The sequence below is a fragment of the Eleutherodactylus coqui genome, chromosome 8, assembly GCF_035609145.1.
Source record: "Eleutherodactylus coqui strain aEleCoq1 chromosome 8, aEleCoq1.hap1, whole genome shotgun sequence".
NCBI classification, from domain to species: Eukaryota; Metazoa; Chordata; class Amphibia; order Anura; family Eleutherodactylidae; genus Eleutherodactylus; species Eleutherodactylus coqui.
In genome coordinates, this window is record NC_089844.1 from 112,027,201 (window position 1) to 112,051,434 (window position 24,234).

General features: G+C 44.1%; 1 protein-coding gene across 1 annotated transcript in view; it reads left to right on the forward strand.

Annotated features, from left to right (window-relative positions):
• Nucleotides 1-6,208: 6,208 nt before the first annotated feature.
• Nucleotides 6,209-24,234, forward strand: part of BMERB1 (bMERB domain containing 1) — a 216,749-nt gene continuing 198,723 nt past the window's right edge. The window contains exon 1 of the mRNA XM_066577490.1: nucleotides 6,209-6,446. Coding sequence (XP_066433587.1) covers nucleotides 6,323-6,446 — 124 coding nt within the window. The 5' untranslated portion in view covers nucleotides 6,209-6,322. The remainder of the gene's footprint in view (nucleotides 6,447-24,234) is intronic.

The following is a 24,234-nucleotide window of genomic DNA, read 5'->3' on the forward strand; positions in this document are numbered from 1 at the left end:
TGGGTTGATCAGGGAAATGCGGTGGATATAGTATATCTTGACTTTAGTAAAGCATTTGACAAAGTATCTCATACCATACTTATTGAAAAAATGACCAAATATGGGATTGACAAGGCAATTGTAAGCCCTACCTCACACAGGCGTTTGCAGAAACGCAGCGTTTTTCAACGCTGCATTTACTGCAGATTCTACCCGGTTTTAGCAGCACTGGCATGCATTATGCCATAATTTTGGCTGCGTTTTCAGCACAGCTGAAAAAGCAGCCAAGGCTGCTGATAAGAAAGAAAAAAATCAATACTCACCTAGCAGGTGGAGTCGCTGCCCCTGTCGCCACTATTGGGACCTTGTGAAGTCGGCAGATTGCTCTGATTGGCTGAGCTGGCTGAGTGACAGCCATCTGAGCCAATCAGAGCCAGCGCTGGATGCGTCCAATCACAGCCATTCAGAATGGCTGTGATTGGACGCATCCAGCGCTGGCTCTGATTGGCTCAGACGGCTGTCACTCAGCCGACTCAGCCAATCAGAGCAATCTCTCCCTGGAGGTGGGGATTTTGAATTCCTGTCACTATGAAAATTTCCCTGCCCTGTAAGGTGAGTATTGATTTTTTTTTGACTCAGGTAGTGTAGCTAGGGCGTTTAGCACTGCCAAAAGTGTGGTACCAAGTTGTGCCCATTCATTTCAAAGAGGAACACAGGGCTGAAAACGGCCCAAAATAGAACATGCAACGCTGTCAAAGCGCAGCGTTGAAGACGCTGCGTTTTTAGCCATGTGTGAGCAGCCCCATTGAAATTAATGAGAGTGTTGTATAACATTTAGCGCTGTGCTGAAAAAGCAGTGCTGAACTCTGTTCAAAAACACCTGTGTGAGGGAAGCCTTAGGTGAATTCACAACTGGCTGAGTGATTGTACTCAAAGAGTGGTCATAAATGGCTGCACATCCAAGTGGAAGAATGTATTAAGTGGGGAACCACAAGGCTCTGTCCTAGGCCCAGTGTTGTTTAACATTTTTATAAATGATCTGGAGGAGGGAATTGATGGGAAACTGATCAATATTGTAGATGACACAAATCTAGAAGGGATAGCTAACATTGGATAAAAGAGAGAGAGTATTCAAAAAGATCTAGAAAAGCTTGAGCAGTGGGCAGTGACTAACAGTATGGTATTTAACAAGGAGAAACAAAGTCCTACATCTGGGCAAGAAAAATGAAAAAAACACATACAATGGGAGGAATTGGGCTAAGCAGCAGCACATGTGAGAAAGACTTGGGTATACTAATAGAGCATAGACTGAACATGAGTCAACAATGTGATGCAGCAGCCAAAAAGGCAAACACAATTCTGGGATTTATTAAGAGAAGCATAGAGTCTAGATCACGTGAGGTCATTATCGCCATCTACTCTTCTTAGTCAGACCTCATCTGGAATACTGTGTCCAGTTCTGGGCACCCCACTTTAAAAAAGACATAGACAAACTGGAGCAAGTTCAGAGAAGAGTTACCAGGATGGTGAGTGGTCTACAAATGATGTCCTATGAGGAACGGTTAAAGGATCTAGGAATGTTTAACTTGCAAAAAAGAAGGCTGAGAGGAGACTTAATAGCTGTCTACAAATATCTGAAGGACTGTCACAGTGCAGAGGGATCAGCCCTATTCTCATTTGCACAAGGAAAGACTAGAAGCAATGGGATAAAACTGAAAGGGAGGAGACACAGATTAGATATTAGAAAAAAGCTTTCTGACAGTGAGGGTGATCAATGAGTGGAACAGGCTACCACGGGAAGTGGTGAGTTCTCCTTCAATGGAAGTGTTCAAACAAAGGCTGGACAAAAATCTGTCTGGGATGATTTAGTGATCCTGCAGAGAGTGGGGGTTAGACCAGACAACCCTGGAGGTTCCCTCTAACTCTACCATTCTATGATTCAAACTGAGAGCAAAAAAATCTATTGCTCTCTATGGGTCCAGTTTGCTTCAGTTTTTTTTATTAAAAAAAAAATGAAAACAAAGTCTGATGGACAGACGCAGATGTGAAACCATCTTTAGCTAGATTGTGGATATTGATGTACATTGAGATTTTAATCTTCGCAAATCCCCTTGCAATAGAGCAAATCAGCTCAAATACAGAGGCGGCAGTAAAGTGAGAGGAGAACCCTGATTTGCTGCTATAGGCAACAAAGCAGCTTTTTCTGTAAGAGTTTTGAAGGTTCAGGTGATGAATGACTCTAAGAGATGTGAAGTTTATAAGCTGTACCTACATATTAGGGTGTTCATACCAGATAGGCTGCCAAGGTGACTACAATATTGACTAATGAGAGGGGGGCCCAATTTAGGTTAATGAAGTCACACTGCCCTTGTTTCAGGATGTAGGTGCTGCAGTTTGCCAGCCGCAATCAGGTAGTGGAGCCGGGGTGACGTCCCGACGTCAGTCCCGAACCATGTAACAGTGCCTTTGGCACATGCACTCTGTCATTTGGTGCTGGGTGCTGATGACTGCCTTCGCTGCAAACATTTGTGCTGCCTTATTCCTGTTTCTGCAGAAGGCCCCTGAGGTGTTGCTTGTTGGAAATCCCTCGGTGGGCTTAGGGTGTGGTGTGCTCTTCTCCACAACCCTGCTACAGCATCTCCTGTGGTGTATAGGGTGATTGCCCAACGGGTAGGTGGTTTCGCTAGCCGGCCAATCAGCCATAATGGAAGTTTATTTATTTGAGCCCCGCCTCTATATGGGCGCTGGTTATTGTCCTGCCTGAGGTGTGTGGTGAGGCAGTGGAAGTCTGTCAGCTAAATACTTGTGGCTATTTATTCTATGTGGGGCTTATTCACTTCTACCTTAAGCCCCATTTACACGCAACGATTATCGCTCAAAATTCGCCCAAACGATGGCTTTGAATGGGTTGTGTGTAAATGCTAATATCGTTTGCTTTTCAGCAAAATGATGATTTTATGTTGAGTTTAAAATCTATTGTTCGGTCAGACAACTGATAGCAGGGACCGCACATTGTGATTCTTCATGGGAGCGCTGATAACATTGTATTCAGCTGCAGTCCTGTGGCAGAACAAAGGGGCAGTATGCAGATAACAGACCACCTGCTGTTCTCTGCATACATCTAAGGGAGGCTTATTTACATGCAAATTAAGCTAATAAGCTGCTAATTAGTGGGCATTAGTGCGCATTAGCAACTTATGCAAAATGATCGCTCAAACTGTCATTCTAACTATCTTTTGAATGAATTTTGAGCGATCATCTTTGCGCATAAATGGGGCTTTATACTGTGTATAGCTCAGTTTGCTGCTGTAGCCCTGTAACATATTGTAACAGGTCCGTAGTAGGGATCTGTATGACGGACGTGTTACAGATGACGTTACAACTGTATGTCATCAGTATTTGCCTTTGTATTTACTGTCATTGGTTTTATAACTGGACAAATACTGATCCTGATCCTTTTTTGCCCAATATAAAATAATAGCAATTTGGAGGCAAAAACAAAACATATACGACATACTGCGTTTTAAAAAAAAATGGTCGTGAAAAATATGGCCGTGTGAACAGATACATAGATTTACATTAGCTCTGTATTACAGTCCACAAAATACAAATATGGAGTTAAATTACGCTCGTCTGAAAGAGGCCTTAGGCTGAGCTCACACAACCATATTGGAATTGCGTATTACGCAGGCTCTGTACGCCTGTGTGTTACATGGTAAATTGCAGGCCATCAATTACATTCCGCATTTCCGCGGACATTAGTGTGACAAAATTGCGTAATCCGCAAAATAGAGCGCAACATGTTCTATTGTGCCGCATGTATATCTGAGATAGAGCGCATTGTCGCATATATATCCGCAGCCCGAACACTAAGCGACGGTGCAGGAAATATAAACCAAAAAACCTGTGCATGACCGCCTGCATGAGTACGTGGTTAGGTGCAGTACAATTTCCCCACCATACGTGGCCGTACGCAGGGTCGCAGCCAGGTGCACAGCTGTAAAACGCTGCGGGAGCCCCCAGCAGTTTACTCTTATGGCTCTGTGAGCCCGGCTTTAGGCTAGTGTCACACATAGTCTTTTTGCAAAAAATGCCACTTTTATCTTTTTGCTGTCTGAGTTTTTTCTTAAATTATCATTGGAATAAAAACCCCATCTGGATAATAGCTGTAAGTCATTAACAAATCATGAAATGCACTACAAACTGTGTGATTTTTTGGGGGGGTGGCCTATAAGTTGTTTTTTTTAAACCAGAGCATGCTCTGGCATTTTTTTAAGCTTTTTATTATAGCCTCATCTAAAGGAAAAAAATGCCAAACAAAAAACCTATGTATGACTAAAAAAAACACCACCAAAAGAAGGCCTGAAAAAAATACAGACATCATCAAAAAGAAATTTGTATGAGATTTTTCTGTTGTGTTTTTTAAAACAAAAGAGAAAAAAGATTATGTCTGAAGGGCATTTTCGTATTCAGGGCTTATTCACACAAACGTATATCGGCCGCGCTTTCACGCCCTGCCAATATACGCTGCCCATCTGATGCATTGTTTTACAATGCATTAGTTTAGATGGGCGTATTCCCATGCAGTAAAAGCAGCTGGCCCGCCAAGATAGCGCATATGGTGCACATTTCGGCTGGGTGCTTTTACACCAGTGGTGGCTCCCATTGACTCCTATGGGATCTGCCGGAGAAGGGAGGTGGGAGGGAGTCTAGCAGCATGTTTGCTAAACTCCCAACCCTTCCCTGCTCCTCTCCGCCCCTTGCAGGCTTTTTGCAATGGAAAGGAGCGGGATGGGGCAGGAGATAGTTGCTAAGCGCCCGCCCTGTCCCACTCCCTCCCATTGCTGGCAGCTGACAAGGGACAGAGAGGGGTCGGGAGCTTACCACACTAGCTCCCGCCCCATCGTCGGGAGCTTACCACACTAGCTCCCACTCCATCGTCGGGAGCTTACCACACTAGCTCCCGCCCCATCGTCGGGAGCTTACCACACTAGCTCCCGCCCCGTCTCGCCCCCTCCCCTTGTCAAGCAGAGCTGAACTGTCTCCCACCCAAAGGCAATCCAAGCTCGCTGTATATGCGCCGCACCTGGGCCGTCTGAACAGGCGCACAAACGGCAAATTTGTGCGCCCGATCGTGCGCTTTTATGGTGCCGGCGGGCGAAAGTAAAAACGCCTACGCTCTTGTGAATAAGCCCTCAGTCTGTATTTTTTAATGAATTAATATGGGCAGTGCATGGAGCCATTAAATTAAATTAATGTATTCAGACACGTGTTTTTTACACAGACCGATGCTGCACGTAAAAAAAGTCACAGCATCCATACATTAGTGCACCTCCATTGACATCTATGGGGACTTTTGGTGCACACTTTTTTTGGGGGGGGGGGGGGGGACATCGAAATGCCTGCAAAATATAGAAATGTGAATGAACCCATTGAAATCAATGTTCTATTCTCTGCGTATTGTGCGCTCACAATATGCCCATGTGAAGCCGGACGAAGATAGGTTTTTTTTTCTTAAACAGTTTCGTAAATCCCCCTTCCCATTTCTATGGGTTGCAACAAAACTGACATCAACTTGCCTCTTTTTGCGTTTTTTGTTATGTTTTACACATGTGAAAAACCGATGACACGTGGATGCAACGAACTGCACGCACGCAGTAAAAAGCATGTAACACGCGCGGACGCACACATGGAAAGCGGCGTCTTTTTTTAAGGACCGAAACTACATATGGGAAAATTACACAAGCGCTGCGGAAGAACTTGGCGCTATACAAATACGGATTATTGTTATTTATTATTATTCACATCTGCGTGGCAAATTTGTACAAAAATTGTCTTCAATGACAAAATCCGTCCGATTGATGTAAATGGACTTGTTTCTGAATCTGCCTGTTCTGACTAAAAAATGTAATTTTGAAAGCATTTTCTGCCAAGCAGTATATTCCCCTACATAAATCCTCCATCTCCCCTGCAATATTTTGTAGAAACCATCAGCAGGTGATAAACCCTAAACTGAGGGGGAGGAAGGAGGGCAGTCACGCCGGGACCGCCCCGGCAGGCTAGGGGTTAACCCCGTGTCCTCTTCTGCGGTACCCAGAGAGAGCAGATCTGCGCATGCGTGCAGCATCCTCTCTGCTCCTGAGAGCACCGTAGGGATGCAGTGACGTCACAGGCCACCCCTCCAGCCCCCCCTCCCCAAATACTGAGGAGCCAAGAGGGAAACATGAGGCTGGAGTGAGTGGGAGCAGGAACAGTCCTCCCCCTGCACCCTCCACCCACCTACCCACAGCCTAGACAGGCAAGGAAGCTGTATAGTGAGGAGCACACACTGGCAGCAGGAAGCATGCAGACATCATCCATGGAGTTAAAGAAATCCATCTCTGGCACCTTGGAGACAGACAAGCCAATGAAGAGATATGGAGCAGTGGAGGAGACTGACTGGAAAGCAGGGGGGCTGGGGAGAAGAAGTAAGTGCTGCTTGTTAATATAGTGCAATACTTGCAAGGAAGCAGTGATATTATCCATTGTGTGCATAGAGTATTGTGTCTGCACAGCATGCTGGATGGAAGTGCAGGACTGGTGTGGGCACCCACATGCTGAGAGTGGCATCTCTGCCCATCTGCCCGGAGGCTCAGTTATCTGGATCCTTGGCATACTATGTAAAAATACAATGGGGCTGCTAGTGAGATTGTATATATATATATATATATATATATATATATATATATATATATAAAATCAATCACACTGCCAGGAGAACATATCTATATATCTATATATATATATATATATACATACATATACTGGCAGTGTGATAAGAGCCCAATGGCGGTGCAAAGGATTCCACTGGGCATACAGGCTTTATGTATGTATATGCAGGCATATCCATCATATATACTATGTATCCACCGGCTGCTATGATACATTGTATGTTACACGGTGATGCATAGTAATCATTTATCACAATATATGCTCGCACTACTTTACTGGTACAAGTGATGTTATTCTGTGACCCAATATCAAATATTTCGGATAATTGTATCAACTCTGTTGATTCTGTAACAATCTGTTTGTAGTCGAAGCAGCCATATATTGACGTTGGATCAGATCATCTAGTGATACCACTTTGTTTCTGTATTCAGAGGAGTCTTCTGGTTGGTTATTCTCAGTTTTTTGCTCCTGGTCTCAGATTATTTTGCACTTTTCTGGCCAATTATTAGGGATTCTGGACTACTGGATTCCAGATTATAGGAATCGTGCTGTACATGGAAAATAGTTTCAGAAGTAAACAATCTGTATCTAGTCTCAGAATATATGTAGAGGGTCATTTTAAGAAATTGGTTCAGTAGACTGTTTAAGTGGAGCAAATTGGATGGGAATTTTTCAGTTTGTGGGAGGGGACAAAAATCTTCCAGACTGGTGCAGGTCCTGTTGACACTACTGCCGGGCCAGCTGGGAGGTTTTCAAATGCATCTCTACAAATTCGGATGGATCCCATTGACTTATAATGGCTGCATTATATTTCTGTCAGATATCCTTTTTATTGTTTTTAAAGAGAACCTCACCCTCATCTATAAGTACTATAAACTAAGTTATGGTGCTCATAGTTTAGGTGATGTGAAGTATGGGGAGCTGTGTCTTATACTTACCCTATACCCCCATCCTTGCGGTGTCCCCCAAAGTCAGCTTGCACACAGCAGCTTGACTATTTTCAGAAGGCTGTTCACATGCATTTCAGTTTACCTCTATGGGAGGTGTGCCTTCACTGCCTTCTGAAGAGTCAAGCTATTGTGGGCACCCGGATTTCACTAGGGGGCAGGGACCACATGAGTATGAAAAAAGGTACCCCAGAGTCACTTGTCATCTAAACTTTAAGCATCATAACTTAGTTTATGGTGCTTACAATTGATGACAGGTTCCCTTTAATGGCAAGTACAATAAATCACTGTAGAACGTGGGTATCCAACCCGCAGCCTGGTGGCCGCATGCAGCCTAGGATAGCTATGAATGTGGCCCAAAGGGGATGGCGCACATGCAGGCTAAATCTGCAGGAAGCGAGGCCGCAGGCGGTACCTGTCAGCGGTGGGCTGTAAGCTTCTGCTCATATATAAGCTTATACAGATGACAAGGCAGTGGCCGGCACTTGCAGTTCTGTGACTGTCAGACTCACTCAGTCACTCCAAGTCCAGCGGGTGGCCTGCAGCGGCCATTCTCCTTTCTGTCCTCCCAAGTCCTGATCACTCCTATATAGTATCAAGGTAAGGACGAGAGATGGTGGTCTCGTTGGGGCCAGCTGACCCTGTGTGTCCTTCCCCTGGTGTCAGAAATGGGTTTGTGGCCACGAACTGCATGTTTCTGTGTCTGGGCTTCCATGAAGAAGTAGGTACTGACTCCAGTCTGGAAACTATATGGCCAGGTGGTGGGGGTTATTTGGAGGACATTGGGGTATTGTTTGGAGGACTGTGGAGGACGATGGGGTATTGCTTGGTGGACAACGGGGGTTGTGTGGAGGACAATGGGAATTGCATGGAGGATGATGTCCAAGGTAACTCTTCTTCCAATGTGGCCGACAGATGCCAAAAGCTTGGACACCCCTGCTATTGACTATGTTATTCTTGTCATGAAAGCGCAATGAAACTGCATTGAATGAAACCCAGCACGAGTGTGAACAGACTCTTAAAGAGTCTATTGGTGATATAGACCCACCAGATCACTAACCGTTTTGGCTTTGACTAAACCAGAGAGCAGAGTGTAAGGGAATCCCCAGATCGCTACACTCAGAGCAGTCTCCGCTTGCAACGGCTGGCGTGTTGCTGACCTGTAAACCCCATGTTGTGGTACCAAGGCAGTGGATAGAAATTGTAGTCAGATGGAATAGTAGTTCAGTCAGGCGGAGATCAGTCATAACTACAAAGAAGCAAAGATCATCATCAAAGCAAGAAGACGCACTGTAGTCAAATATGCAAGCTGTGTCAATAACAAAAGGATAGGGACCTTATTGCTTAAGCCTAGAAACGTGCCATGTATGAAAGTACCCGTATAAAGCCCAGGTCAGTAGGGCATAGGCTGAGTTGAGCAGCCATTGGCATCACTGGCGCTTTAAGAAGCAGATGTTTGCCCATATGCATGACCCACGGCAGAGTGGTACGATGCAGAAGAAGACTGGAGCATGTAAGTCCACAGATCCCGACAACCATCTGGTCTTAACAAAAGTGTAGACAGAAACAAAAATTATCCAATGGGTGAAAAATTGTGTCCTGGTATTTTGAGGGGTCATCTTTATGATAGCTTTTTATGTTACTGTTAGCTTTTACCGCACGGACACGTGTCTTATGTTTTTATCACAGATGTACATCATTATAATATACGCTAAGTTAAATGTGACATATGGTACTGTTTATGGTCGAGGTTTGTGGCATTTTTGCAGACAAAAAATCCCGCTGGCATGATGACAAGTTTCACAAGTGGGAGCTGTAATTCTAATAGACAATAGCTTCGGGAAGACTTGTAAAGCCTACACAGCAGTGTTGATATTGTACACATGGCCAAGTGTTAACTCCATTGACCTCAACAGCAGCCCGAACAGCATGCAGCTGACATTCCAGAACAATACATCTGTCCAAGTAGAGAGCAACTTGTTACATGATAAAGGATTATGGGGTAATTGGATTTAGGTCTCATTCACATCAGTGTTGGAGGTTCCGTTTGGAACATTTCCGCTAAAAAAGCAAGACAAAATAGCGCAGCATGCTGTACTATTTTGTCCTGTTAAAAGAAGGCCAACTGACCGGCAACTAAATAAATCCCATTTTAGTCAGTGGGGTCCATTAAGCGCCATTCGGGTCTGCCATAAGACGGATCTCTTAGCCAGGGGTTGCCGTTTCCCTACTGCCCGAAGGAAGCAGAAAAATGGAAACCGTTAGAGCTGATGTGAATGAGCCCTTAAAAGTGTAGTCCACTTTTGACAATCCTTTACTGTTGTTTGACATACGTGTCTTCTTGCTGGGAACCTTAGGTCTCATGCAGACTGCACGCATGGATTCCGCGTAGGGAATCCCGCACAGAAAATGCCCCTGCGACCCTGCTTACCCATCATTTCTTCTTTTCTTTTGTACTGCGGATGTGCACCAGAATCGCAATGTGTGCCAAAATGTGCACCAAAATTTGGTGCAATGCAACTGAGCATGTTCACTGGACATTGATTGGTTGGTTAATGCCCTTATATAAAAGATAACATTTTTGCTGCATAGCTAAACAGAATGGCACAGAATTGAAGACTAAGAAGATCACTGTGGTGTCTGGGATCACAACGGCCCACAGCAGGTGTGGGCTGAACAGCGCTGGTAAACAGACAGAAGGGAACAGGTTGGTAGAAGCAGCAATTATCACGCGTTAGACCGTAAGTGAGGCCGGCCTCAGTAAAGAAGTTAAGTGTGTCACCAATAGGGACAGCTACTAAGTACCCCAAAAGCCTGCTGCATATATGGATTGCACTAGGTGTCTAGATTGTTAAAGGCTGTAATTCCATTGCTTACTCATTATTACCATATTGTTCATTTTTTTGTTTCTGTGTTCTTGAATAAATATTGTAAACTGTTGTTACTTCATCTGCTGCATTGTACCCTGAATCCTGAGTCGCTACATCTCCACCCACCACATTTCTTGGTATAGTCAGCAGATATCAGGTCTGGAGGTCCACAGTAGAAGTGTTGGGGGTACAGGAGCTATTTAGTTAGTGGTGGAACACCTGCAAGGACACATCCACCTGTTGGAATTGCCCATTTCTATAGGGGTTTTCCAAGATGGCTTGATAACATGCAATGATTTATCTGCCATAGTTTCATCGTTGTCAGCAGCACATTTACACAGGGAGATGTGGTGCCTCCGATGACGATATTTACTGCAGCACAAACGAACTAATTAGCTAACGAACAGGCTTTTTCAACTGCTAATCATGTGCATATTCACACGGCCTGATGATCAGGCAAATGAAAGGTCCTACAAACGTTTGTGCCCGGTTATTGGTGCACGGAAAAGGGCCTTCATTATATAAACTTCAGATTCCAGCCAAGTGACGGCCAATGAAATCCAATGTGGCAGATCAGATATTCTGCTGATCACCCGTCATTTGTTAGAAAGCGGAACCAATGATTTGATAATAACTAACAAACTCTCAGTAGATACAGCCTGGATTGTGTGTGTCAGCTAAGAATTATCAAATGTCTGTGACCATTTTTTCCTCCTTTGTTGTTCGGTTTTATCACTTTGCCGTACATGGTTTTTGTTCCTCGTGCCGTATAACTCCCGCTATGCTGCTCTCTTGTCTGTCGTAATAATGACAGTTAATTTTGATGATCGCCCTTCACTTGGATCGTGAATTAAATGGACTATGCTGGTAACGTGTAATAGATGGAGAACTTTTATGCTCATGTTACATATTTAATCAGGCTATTTTGAGTAAATTCCTCTGATTCCTGTATTTGCAGCACAGTGAGTCATCCAGACAAGAGATCACAGACAGTAATGAGATACCATTAAATTAACACTTTATACTACCAGTCGTGAACAAACCCTGATAGCAAATACTATTATTTTGTGAAGCTAATGTGTAATTGCAGAGAGGATAATGTGCACCCTGGTAGGAGAAGTGCTATCCTGCTAAGGCTTTTACTTTATGTGTACATTAAATGTGGAGAATAGAAGATATTGGGGTGCGGCACAACCGTCTAGTCGTGAAGACAAGCACAGAGTCGGCAACCTGACTTCTCTTTTATTCTAGACTAGCTTATACAAGGGGGTATCCATAAGGAACAGGAATCTTCTTCTGGTCAGCAGGGTGTTACTAGTAAGGGCTTCTGTTGCTAGGTGAATGTCTGCGGCGTCCTTTCGAGGCGGTATGTTAGCTGGGGAAGGTTGCGTTCGGCTCTAGTGATTTTTTTTAAACAAGTTGTTCAGGTTTTCGCTTATTTTGTCATGGCTGATTCATACAAACAACGTGCAGCTGTGAAATTTGTAGCAAGGACTGTGACTGTAACAAGAGGGCTTCCTCTACGTCTAGAGGAAAGAAGGTTTCTACACCAACATAGAAGGGGGTTCTTTACTGTAAGAGCAGTGAGACTATGGAACTATTTGCTGGAAGGAGTGGTGATGTGAAGTCACTAAAAAAGCTCAAAAGGAACCTGTGGCTGCAAGCAACAAATGTATTAAGAGGCAAGCCTCCTAATACATTTGTGTCATTTGGTGGCACTTCTGTGTGTCAGATGAAAGCTTATGGCTTTTACTCACTAGCGTTTTTTTATCGCTGAGATATGGCTGCGTTTTTTGTTTTTTTTTTAACTGCAAATGTCAGTGGGACTTTCTAATGTTAAAATCGCATTGCACAAAAATCACAAGTTTGCGCTTCTGCGCAGCCATAAAGAAAAAGCAGCCATATCGCAGCGTTAAAAAAACGCTAGTGGATAAAAGCCCTTACACTAATGGCAAACTGGAGTAGGGATCTATGCCAGCTTCTGGTGGACATTATAGTAACTGTGTTGGGGCATGTGTGGCTGTACCCTCTAGAGCTAAGCACAACCATTTTTTGAAAAGCTTTGGGGCGTGGGGTAAATGTCCAAAAAATTGTACTTTTGGTGCGCGCGTCAAAATAGATTCTTTTGGATGCCAGAGTTCCGGTGTCCAGGGCGTAATATATAGGACTAGATTACTAGTGAATGGCTGTTGATGCAGGGATGGATGCAAGGATGGATTCATTGTTAGATGTGGAGTTGGGAAGGAATATTTTTCCCTAAAATTGGCTTCTACCATGGGGATTTTTTGCCTTACTCTGGATCAACATTGGAGGATAATAGGCTGAACTGGATGGATGGATGTATTTTTTCAGCCTTGCAAACTCTATTACTATGTTAGTCTCTGCCATGCAAAAAAACAGTATAGGGGACCTTCAGACTGGTTTGTAATTGCCTTCCCTTACATGTCATTTATCTCATTTGCAAACAGTTAGCTCCCCTTACGGTAGGAAGGGATTATCAAATAGTGATAGGGAAATTAAATTTGTATTACTATCTCAGCAAGTTATCTCCTATCCACAGAATAGAGGGTAACATGCTAATTGATGGGATTCGGAGCTCTATAACCCCCAACGGTCCAATGCTGCGTCCATAAATTTTGACAGCAGTGGCTGAAACTGAAATTGCTGAGTTCAAATGCTCAGCCATCTCTGGCAACCCCATTCACTTTAATGGGGTTGCTGGAGATTGCTAAGCACTTGCACTCTACTATCTCTGGCAGTTCCTATGGACGTAAATGGCACGGTGGCAGCCACCGCCAGCAAGATGTAGGGACATGCTTGGGCAGTAAGTTATCCTGTATCCTGTGGATAGGGTACAACTTGCTGTGATTTGGAGTGCCACTTTAAAATAAAATAGGTATTTATTATCTGTTCGCCAATTTTCAAGCCTGATTATCACTGAACACCATTAGTGATTTCATCCGTGTAACATCATGGACCCCCACTGATCATGGCATGAAGGATTTCTTAGCTATAGGCTGTGTCTTCCTAGAATGAAAATACTCCTGTAGTGACTTGAGCTGTTGCTATCGTTGCTGATTTAAAGGGATTGTTTTGGAGCATATCTGCCATAACGCCCTTTCAGGACAAGGTTACCTAATGGCGGGCTTCCACTGCTGGCACCACCTACAGACTGTAGCTATAACGTGTCCAACCGGTCCAGAAGCAGGCCTTGGTGCTGGTAGCCTTTCACAACAGATAGCTCAGACGATCGTTCAGCCCATGGCTACCCACTAGAGACGAGCGAGTATACTCGCTAAGGCACATTACTCAAGCGAGTAGTGCCTTAGCCGAGTATCTCCCCGCTCGTCTCTAAAGATTCGGGGGCAGGCGGGGGGCGGGGAGCGGCGGGGGAGATTGGGGAGGACGGAGGGGAGATCTCTCTCTCCCTCTCCCCCCCGCAACTCACCTGCCGCCCACGCCGGCCCCCGAATCTTTAGAGACGAGCAGGGAGATACTCGGCTAAGGCACTACTAGCTCGAGTAATGGGCCTTAGCGAGTATACTCGCCCATCTCTACTACCCACCACGTCTTTCTCAATAGCCAAACATGCTTTTTGTTAGCCTGTTGTGTACATTTCTGTATAATTTTGTATCACCATATAACTTCTACTAAGACAATCACACAGTTTAAATATTAAGACTGCTGAATTGTTGGTTGGTGGACGTCTTTTGTATTTACAAGCTAGAAGTCGTCCTCTGCCTGCTGAATGTTGAGATTTTTCAGCATTACAGCTGTCTAATACAATCTCCTGCTGCCGACCCCATGGAACAAGAGTGGCTTCTTAAATCACGAGCATTTTGGGATTTACTGGCCTCCTTTTCAAAATATTAAAAGCGTTGAAGGAAATTTCACTCGACTACAAAGCTTGAAATCTTATGCAAATATTTTCTAGGTGGATATTTAACATAGTGCACTATGCATACTAAAGTGAAGAATAGCAAGGAGGATATGTTTGAAATGGGGAGCTAAGTTGTAACATTTAAATTCGAGGTTGTTGGCCATGTTATTGGCATGACTGGGGACAGATAGAAGAGGTGGTCACATAGAAAAAAATAGGGGGTCCTCACTATGATGGTAATGCACATTATCACAACCCTACATGGACAAACAGCAGGTTCTTATCCACTTTTCAAACATCGTAGAAAATGAATGTCCCAATAGCTCCATCCTTGCTATGTTACAGATGTAAGATGCCTTGCAACATTGCAGCACTGCAAAGAGAAAGGAAATGATACGGTATTTTAGCACTTAATGCACTTAAAGTAACACTCAAAGCAAACCTGATACAGTGGAGCAGATTTACTAATACTGGTCTGACAACTAGATGGTGTAGACGTAGACTAGACCGCCTTAAAGTGCACCAGATGTATCACAGTGGTTCATGCTATATGATAAATATGGCTCATTTTTAGACCGTCTAGTCTAACAATATACACTACCGTTCAAAAGTTTGGGGTCACCCAAACAATTTTGTGTTTTCCATGAAAAGTCACACTTATTCACCACCATGCGTTGTGAAATGAATAGAAAATAGAGTCAAGACATTGACAAGGTTAGAAATAATGATTTGTATTTGAAATAACATTGTTTTTACATCAAACTTTGCTTTCGTCAAAGAATCCTCCTTTTGCAGCAATTACAGCATTGCACACCTTTGACATTCTAGCTGTTAATTTGTTGAGGTAAGCTTGTGAAATTGCACCCCACGCTTCTAGAAGCATCTCCCACAAGTTGGATTGGTTGGATGGGCACTTCTGGCGTACCATACGGTCAAGCTGCTCCCACAACAGCTCAATGGGGTTCAGATCTGGTGACTGCGCTGGCCACTCCATTACCGATAGAATACCAGCTGCCTGCTTCTGCTGTAAATAGTTCTTGCACAATTTGGAGGTGTGTTTAGGGTCATTGTCCTGTTGTAGGATGAAATTGGTTCCAATCAAGCGCTGTCCACTGGGTATGGCATGGCGTTGCAAAATGGAGTGATAGCCTTCCTTATTCAGAATCCCTTTTACCCTGTACAAATCTCCCACCTTACCAGCACCAAAGCAACCCCAGACCATCACATTACCTCCACCATGCTTAACAGATGGCGTCAGGCATTCTTCCAGCATCTTTTCATTTGTTCTGCGTCTCACAAACGTTCTTCTTTGTGATCCAAACACCTCAAACTTGGATTCATCCGTCCACAACACTTTTTTCCAGTCTTCCTCTGTCCAATATCTGTGTTATTTTGCCCATCTTAATCTTTTTCTTTTATTGGCCAGTCTCAGATATGGCTTTTTCTTTGCCACTCTGCCCTGAAGCCCAAAATCCCGCAGCCGCCTCTTTACTGTAGATGTTGACACTGGTGTTTTGCGGGTACTATTTAATGAAGATGCCAGTTGGGTACCTGTGAGGCGTCTGTTTCTCAAACTAGAGACTCTAATGTGCTTATCTTCTTGCTTAGTTGTGCAACGCGGCCTCCCACTTCTTTTTCTACTCTGGTTAGAGCCTGTTTGTGCTGTCCTCTGAAGGGAGTAGTACACACCGTTGTAGGAAATCTTCAATTTCTTAGCAATTTCTCGCATGGAATAGCCTTCATTTCTAAGAACAAGAATAGACTGTCGAGTTTCAGATGAAAGTTCTCTTTTTCTGGCCATTTTGAGCGTTTAATTGACCCCACAAATGTGATGCTCCAGAAACTCAATCTGCTCACAGGAAGGTCAGTTTTGTAGCTTCTGTAACGAGCTAGACTGTTTTCAGATGTGTGAACATGATTGCACAAGGGTTTTCTAATCATCAATTAGCCTTCTGAGCCAATGAGCAAACACATTGTACCATTAGAACACTGGAGTGATAGTTGCTGGAAATGGGCCTCTATACACCTTTGTAGATATTGCACAAAAAAACAGACATTTGCAGCTAGAATAGTCATTTACCACATTAGCAATGTATAGAGTACATTTGTTTAAAGTTAGGACTAGTTTAAAGTTATCTTCATTGAAAAGTACAGTGCTTTTCCTTCAAAAATAAGGACATTTCAATGTGACCCCAAACTTTTGAACGGTAGTGTACCACGTATTAGTTGGTTTAGTTTACGCCAGCAAATTTGTTGCACAATATGGCATTTAGATCATACCACCACTCCAATAAGCCATGTTCCTTTTTGGACTTGGGGGAAAAAAAATTTCCGAGACACATCATAGATTTGGTGCAAAGCATGTAAGACAGTTGTCTGGCAAAATTTAAATATTGTTTTATACCTAATGTAGGCCTGAGGAATGCAGTGTAGGGACTTAACTGGCAGCGAGGAATAGGGGGATATATGTATTGGGTACTGAGTGCCAGGGGGTACTGTTGTATCTTGTCGACACCGGAAGTGGTGGGTAGGAGACAAGGGTTGGGAGGCTTGACAGGCAGGTGACGCCCACTGTTGCTGATTGGTTGCTGGAGGCTGTGAGTGTAGTTGATGAAACCCGGCACTAGAGACTGTGTGATGCCTAACATGTACCCTGGCTGTGACCCTGCTACCAACGCCGCAGCCGCTGACTACCGATTGGTCACGGCACTGTCATCTTTGTCGCGTGACCATCAGCACTCAGCCCAGCCTGGAGAGATTGGAGCGCTGCTGGCAGGCCGCCTGGAGCAGTAAGAGCGGAGGAAGCACAGCACCGCAGCAGGGAGCACAGAAGGCAGAGCACTGCTAACAGGTGATGGGAGGGCACATTACAGCAGCGGAGATGCGATGGGGGGGTGAGGGTGGGAATAGTATAGCGCTGCACAGTAACAGCGCTGGTAGTCTCAGGGGAGAAGAAAGATTGCCGGGGACACAGACAGAAGTGCGACAGGAGAGATGACCGGCGGGACAAATTACATTGGGCTTGCCAGTGCAGGTATGTGCACTGAGTTTTGGCTGGGATGGAGGGTTGGGGTTAGTTTTAGTGTTAGGCTTACATTATTAGCTGTAAATGCTTGGATGTTAATGCCGCCCGGCTCTCACATGGAAGCATTTACAGCTAATAATGTAAGCTTAGCACTAAAACTAATCCTAAACCTAACCCACCATCCCAGCCAAAACTCCATCACCATGCTGCTAGGACCTTGATGCAGGCAGCCAATCAGTAGCTGCTGGACATACACTGGGCGGATACAGCCCATCACTAGGTCTCCACCCATACTTGTGGTGGAGACAAGACACATCAGTACCATGCCAGGGTAGTCCAACTAGCCACTTTGCCTTGGCCACGGTATTTAGATACCAGGCTAGCGCAGCAAACTCAGATTTTGCCGCAGGTGAAGGAAAGCCTAGCTACAGCTCTAAAGGCGGCGCACAAGACAGAGGGATTTCGTGTTATTGGAATCATTATGTCATATATTGCCCCTTCATCCTTTGTGCTAGGCATAATATCAGGTGTTCCTGGTTTTAGTTTCATTCTCTTTAAAAATATGCCACATACTCGTGTCTTTCAATAGAACCAGGGATCTACCCAGATTGGAAAGCAATAAGGCCACCAGTTGATTGTATGTTGTATGGGCTTTTACATATGAATGGTATACAGTACTGTGTAAAAAAAGCATTTTTTCCACACCTGCCTAAAAACTTTTGCACAATATTGTATATAATCCCATGTATAGAGCAGAGCTGATCAAAATACTGTAAATATTCAGAGTCAATTAGACCTCTCCAGGAGCCAAACTTAACTTTGAAAAAAATTGTTAAATTGTATTAATTTGATAAATTGAAAAAAAAAGAGAAGCAAAACGAAAAACATCCCAAATCGTTGTAGGCACCATTCACTGGAATGAATGAAAAGAACGTGGTCTTGACTGCATTTGTTTTGTAGTTGGGTAACTTTTGGTTACAAACGCAAGCTATACTGTATTTCAATCTCTAGCTAGAAAATTGGCTTCCAGCTACAGGCAGCTGTAAAATTGATTGTACCTATTGTCAATCGAGAAATGCATAGAACATATAGCATAGCAGTCTATGGTGTCAGGTTGCTCATTTAGCAAAGCATTTTCAGTCATTTGTTATCTAAGGTCTTGTTCACATACTTTACCCTGTGACTTTACTTTAGGGCTTATTTACACAGCCATAGGCGTTTTTACGTGCGCCCGCTGGTGCTGTAAAAACGCAAATCTAACGTTTGTGCACTTGTTCAGATGGCTCTGCCCTGATGCATATATGCTGAGCATGCAATGCCATTGGGCGGGTGAAGACAGCTTAGCTCTGCTAAGCTGTTCTCCCCCTTCCCTCCCCCTCACCGACTCTCTGCAAGGGGAGTAGGCGGGAGCTAGTGTGCTAAGCTCTGCCCCCAGTCACACCCTTCCATTGCAAACAGCCAGAGAGGAGGAGGGAAGGGGGTGGGAGTTTAGCAGTCACGCTGCTAAGCTCCCTCCCACCTCCTTTCTCCAGCAGCTGTCATAGGCTCCCATAGGAGTCTATGCAGCTGCCGGCATAAAAGCGCCTGGCCGAAATGCCCTATCTTGGCCGGCCGGGCTTTTTATGCCGTGGAAACATGCCCATGTGCACCGATGCATTGTAAACCAATGCAGAGAGGCAGCATATATCGGCGTGAAAACCCGGCTGATATACGCCCATGTGAATCCAGCCTCAAATCTATGAGTTCTGTCTCAAATACCAAAAAAGGCATTTGAGATGGAACCATGGATGGAACCAATGGATTAATGTGTGAAATGGAGACCATTTTGATCTCAATTTTGTAAGGTTTCTGTCGCTTTCTGTTTTTTTATTAGGATAAAAAAGCCTAGTTGACTGTGCCTTACTACCCACCTAAAGAACCAGAAAGGGGCTAGAGTATAGGAAGAGACTGATCAATCTAAACAAGCCACTGGAAGAAGTCAGGGGGAAGCTGCCCAGATGACTCCGCTTCCTATTGCAGGCTCGTTTGCAGACTGTCTCTAAAACACTGCAGCGCTAGTAATAACCGAGCTTGTTGGCATTTTATGCCGTTCTTGCAGCATCATTCTCCTGACAGATTCCCTTTAGAAGGGTCTGACCTGCTTGGGACCCCTGGTGCTCAGCTGTTCTCCGAGCTGCTAACAACTCCCTACATATTGCAGAGGCCTAGGTTGGCATCACAGGCGCTGTCCCTATTGTATTCAGTGGGAACAGTGCCTGCAATACTAATCGGAGCTGCTGCAAGGTGTATGGAGCTGGCAGCTTCTGGCTTTGTGCACACTGACAGCAGCTTGGGGAACAGCTGAGGGTCCCGAGCGGTTAACTACCCCCGAGGATAGGTTATCATTAGTTCAAACCTAGAAAACCCCTTTAAGCTCAATGTTAAGTCAATCATATTTATTCATATTTTCTGCCTCTGATGTTCAACAAATACGGACACAATCTTTTCTTAACGCTGCATTGTTTTGTAGTCTCCATTGATTTTATGTCATCGAGGCGAATTCCAATATATTCTGGTTCTATATGCAGGGCAATCCAAATCTGTAGGTAAGGCTTGATTCACACAAGTGCTGTTATTTACTGTTTACTGTGGGCATATTAAACTAGAAGCATCTCCTGACATCTACACTGACAAGCCCAGAGAGTTTAATAGACAAACACATGCCAAATCCAGCATATGTTTGGCTGCGATACATCAGGATCCCACAGTCCCGGCTGTAGAAAAAAAAAGCTGTTGATTTTTTCATGGCTGTGACTTGCAGACTAAGGCCAGCTTCACACGGGCGTATTAGCACAAGCATTTTGGCCATGCACAAAAAAAAAAAAACAGAACATGCTATATTTTTCTGCGTATTTGTCCACCAAAGCTCCCCATAAAATTCAATGGGGGGGGCTGTTCAAATGTGCACGCAATGCGCAAGGAGATGCGTGAAGCACTGCGTAATTCCACTGGAAAAAGAACACAACTGGAACTTAATAGCCACTTCAATCGGTGCGTCTTTATTTGACGCGCACAAATGAATATGCCTTGCGGTTGCAAGAAGTACAGGAGAAAACACCAATGCGCACGCAAAAAAGCATAGTTTATTTATTAAAAACAGTACGCTCATGCATGCAAAAATACGGATATGCTCCCGTGAAGCCAGTTTAAAGGCCCTTTCACACGAGCGTCATTTTGACGCTGACTAGGTGCATCAAAAAATTTCATCTATGGGTTCTTTTAGATGAACACTTTTTTTTGGTGCACTGAAAAAAATGTGCGGCAAAAGATAGCATAAAAGGCGTTTTTTTTTACTCCAAGATCTTTTGATGTCCTATCTTGTGAGGGCACAGCGCCGGTGGCTCCCATAGACTCCTATGGGAGCCGGGCAGGGGAGAGAGGGAGCTAATAGCTATATTCATTCACCTGATTTAAAGCTCAGATAGCTGCGTTGTTTAAGCGCGACTATCTGAGCGTTAAAATGACAGTCATGTGAAAGAGTTGTCTGGGTGCATTTACATGGGCGAAGACGATATCAGTCCTAGAATCCTGGACCGATATTGCACTTGTAAAATTGCAATTCTGGATGCGAGCATGATGCATTTTTTCGTGCCTCGCCTCGTATCTATACACTTGTGATTTTCACACGCATTTTTCACATTCATGAAAAGAACGTAACTGCTTCCGCATTGCGTGTAAATTGCATGGCTCGCGAGTGCAATGCAATTCTTTTTCAAGATCCCATAGGAAATAATGGATTCCTCGCAAGGAATCGACCAAAAATTGTATAGGCAGCGACTTTTTAATCTCTCAGTATCGCTGTAGGCGAAGATCACTCATGAATAAACACATTGAAATCAATATCGCTATCGGACAGAACTCTTGCGTGAAACTCGTCTATGTAATTGTATAGGCATTAGAGATGAGCGAGCATTGTTCTTAGCGAGTACCTGGCCGCTCGGAAGAAAAGGTTCGGGTTCCGGCGGCGGGTGGGGAGCGGCAGGGGAGAGCAAGGGGGAACGGAGGCAAGATCTCTCTCTCCCCCCACTCCCCCCTGCTCACTCCCGCAACTCACCGCTCACCCGAGCCTTTTTTTCTGAGCGGGCAGGTACTCGCTAAGGACAATGCTCGCTCGAGTAATTGCCCTTAGCGAGTATGCTTGCTGATCTCTAATAGGCATCCAGTTACATATATGTTCGGCAGGATCCCTTCATGTCACCGATTGCACATAGTGTATGCGGCGTGGATGTAGTCTAATCCAGTCTGTAGATGCGTAGTCTGCATGTAGGAGGCCTGGCTATACTTATGTGTCACGGCCAAATGCAGACGTTTCCAGAGCAGAACTGTATCTATTATGTATGTTATAATAAAAGAAACCCTCATTAGAATGAACATTGGGAAAGGGCAGATTAGTTTTCCTGAATCCGGCAGTCTAGATCTCACACTGCATGGCTTTAGTAACTTGTACTTTCCTGCTGTTAGTCATTCATAGACGTGTCTTTCTTTGCATGACTTTGCTCGCATTTCGTTTCTGCTGAGTTTGGATATAGTAATGATCCAATTTTATTAGTGGTTATTACATTGAAAATTAAATAACATGAAACTGAATTAGCTGAGCAAGCCGAAGCCAATGACATGATTCAGTCCAGTGACATTTCTTTAGTGCAGCGAATGGCTCGCTCTTGCAGATCAGATGATTTGTGAGGATGAGCCAGCTGGGCAGAACTGGGTTATATGCAGAGAAATGGGGTAACCAGCTCACCAACCATGACTTCAAGGCTGCGGGATAAATCACGTTTTCGCTTGAAACTAGTTGCCAGCTCATCTCTTTGCTTGAAAAGGTAGAATAAAAGCACAAATGTTTATTCATCTAAATATTAAAAACCTGCATTAGGCAGAAATGTTTTGGCATGCAGAAAAAAAACCTTTCTGACGTGTTTCTGACACGTCAATGTGCCCTAGTATTTGTTTGGATAGCTTTTTTGAGCTAGGAGATTCCCTTTAATGGGCCTGCTAAGTCCAGATCATGGGCTGACAAGAAGGGTGTGTTTAACACATCAGTGGAAGAAGATCAACTAATAGGCTCAATGATACTTTTTTTCCTCCAACAGTCCAAAAGATACAATGAAACAAAAACACTGCAGTGCAATGTTTGTTCAGCAGGTGGCAATGTGGAGATACGTCTTCTACAATGTATACATTGCATAATATAGTGAGTAGCAGTTTTTTAAATATGTGATGTACAGATGTAGCAAACGTTCACTTAATTAATGCATGAAATACAGCTTCAGCGAACTATAACTTGACTTTTTAATGGCTTTTGGTTGTGTCAATGTAAGTTTGCATTAAAGGGGTATCCAGCTCTGAATGATCGAGCAGCTATTCTGAGGATAGGTCATTAATGGTGCCTTCACACAGGATGTAAATACTGAAGAATTTCTGGTTGTGCTGTTGGGCTAATCCCTCTAAGACAGCTCTCTATAGTTTTCAAAATTGATGATCATGAATTTGGTGCTAAATAACAATAGGATAAATGTAGGAGAGCATTGGAGCGAAGCGCAATACTAAACATAGACAAAATCTGGCAAAGTATGGATATTGGTATAGCCACTAAACTCAGGATAGTGCAAACCATCATTTTCTCCATAGCCATGTATGGATGTGACAGCTGGACTGAGAAAAAAGCCGTTGGAAGGAGGATTGATGCTTTTAAGCTGTGGGGCTTGCGAGAGCTGCTGCGTATACCCTGGATGGCGAGAGTAACAAACAGAGAAGTCCTGAATTGTATAAGACCCGATATATCACTGGAGGGGTTAGATGGCCGGACTCAGACTCACGTATTTTGGCCATATAATGCGAGCAGGGTCGCTAGGAAAATCTATAATGCTTGGACAGATCAGTGGCAAAAGAAGACCTGGCCGACATGATGGCTGATGCTGTCAGAGCTGATACTGGCATGGATACTGAAAGGAGCAACGCAAAACCGAAAAACATGGAGGGAGCTCGCCTTTAGGGTCGCCGAGGGTCATGAATGACCAATCAGCTAACAATAATAAATAATAAAAGCCATGGGTCATATAATTCTGTTCTAGTAAGTGCAAACTAACAGAAGGGGAGCTCTCATTAGCATTTTCAATGCGTTTTATCAATTTTCAAACATCATTTCACCAATGTCGGGCTCACATGGTCGTAAACGTAAGCTGCTGCGGGGGTCCCACGCCGTTTTAAAGAATTTCTACAGCTGTGAAGATGGCCGTGACCCTGCGTATGGCGGCGAAATTGAACTGCGCATGACCGCATACTCATGGACCCTGTCATCCGCAGTACACGTGTTTTTTTTGTATATAATTCCCGCGCCGTGTAATTGCGTATGGGTGTGCGTATATAGGCACCCATAGGGAACAATGAGCACTATCTCACATATATACACACAGCAAAGTAGAACATGCTGTGTACATTTTTGCGCCCATGTATTACCTAAATCCGACACGCGAATGTGATCAGAACTGCATAAGGCAATGTAATTGATTGCCTGCAAGTTACAGCGTACCACACGGGCGTACAAAGCCTGCGTAATATGCAATAAACATACGGTCGTGTGAGCCCGGCCTTACTTTGGTCTTTTGCACATATTGTAACATGCTAGTCATACGTGGGAAGTAATAAGTCAAATGTTCTGCCTGCTTGTAAGTGGATCATTGCCATGAAAAGTTACACAAGAGTAACATCAGATCTGTATTCTGCACAGTGTAGCTTTCCATCAACTAAGTGATTACAATAATGGTCTTACACCTTAATTCACCA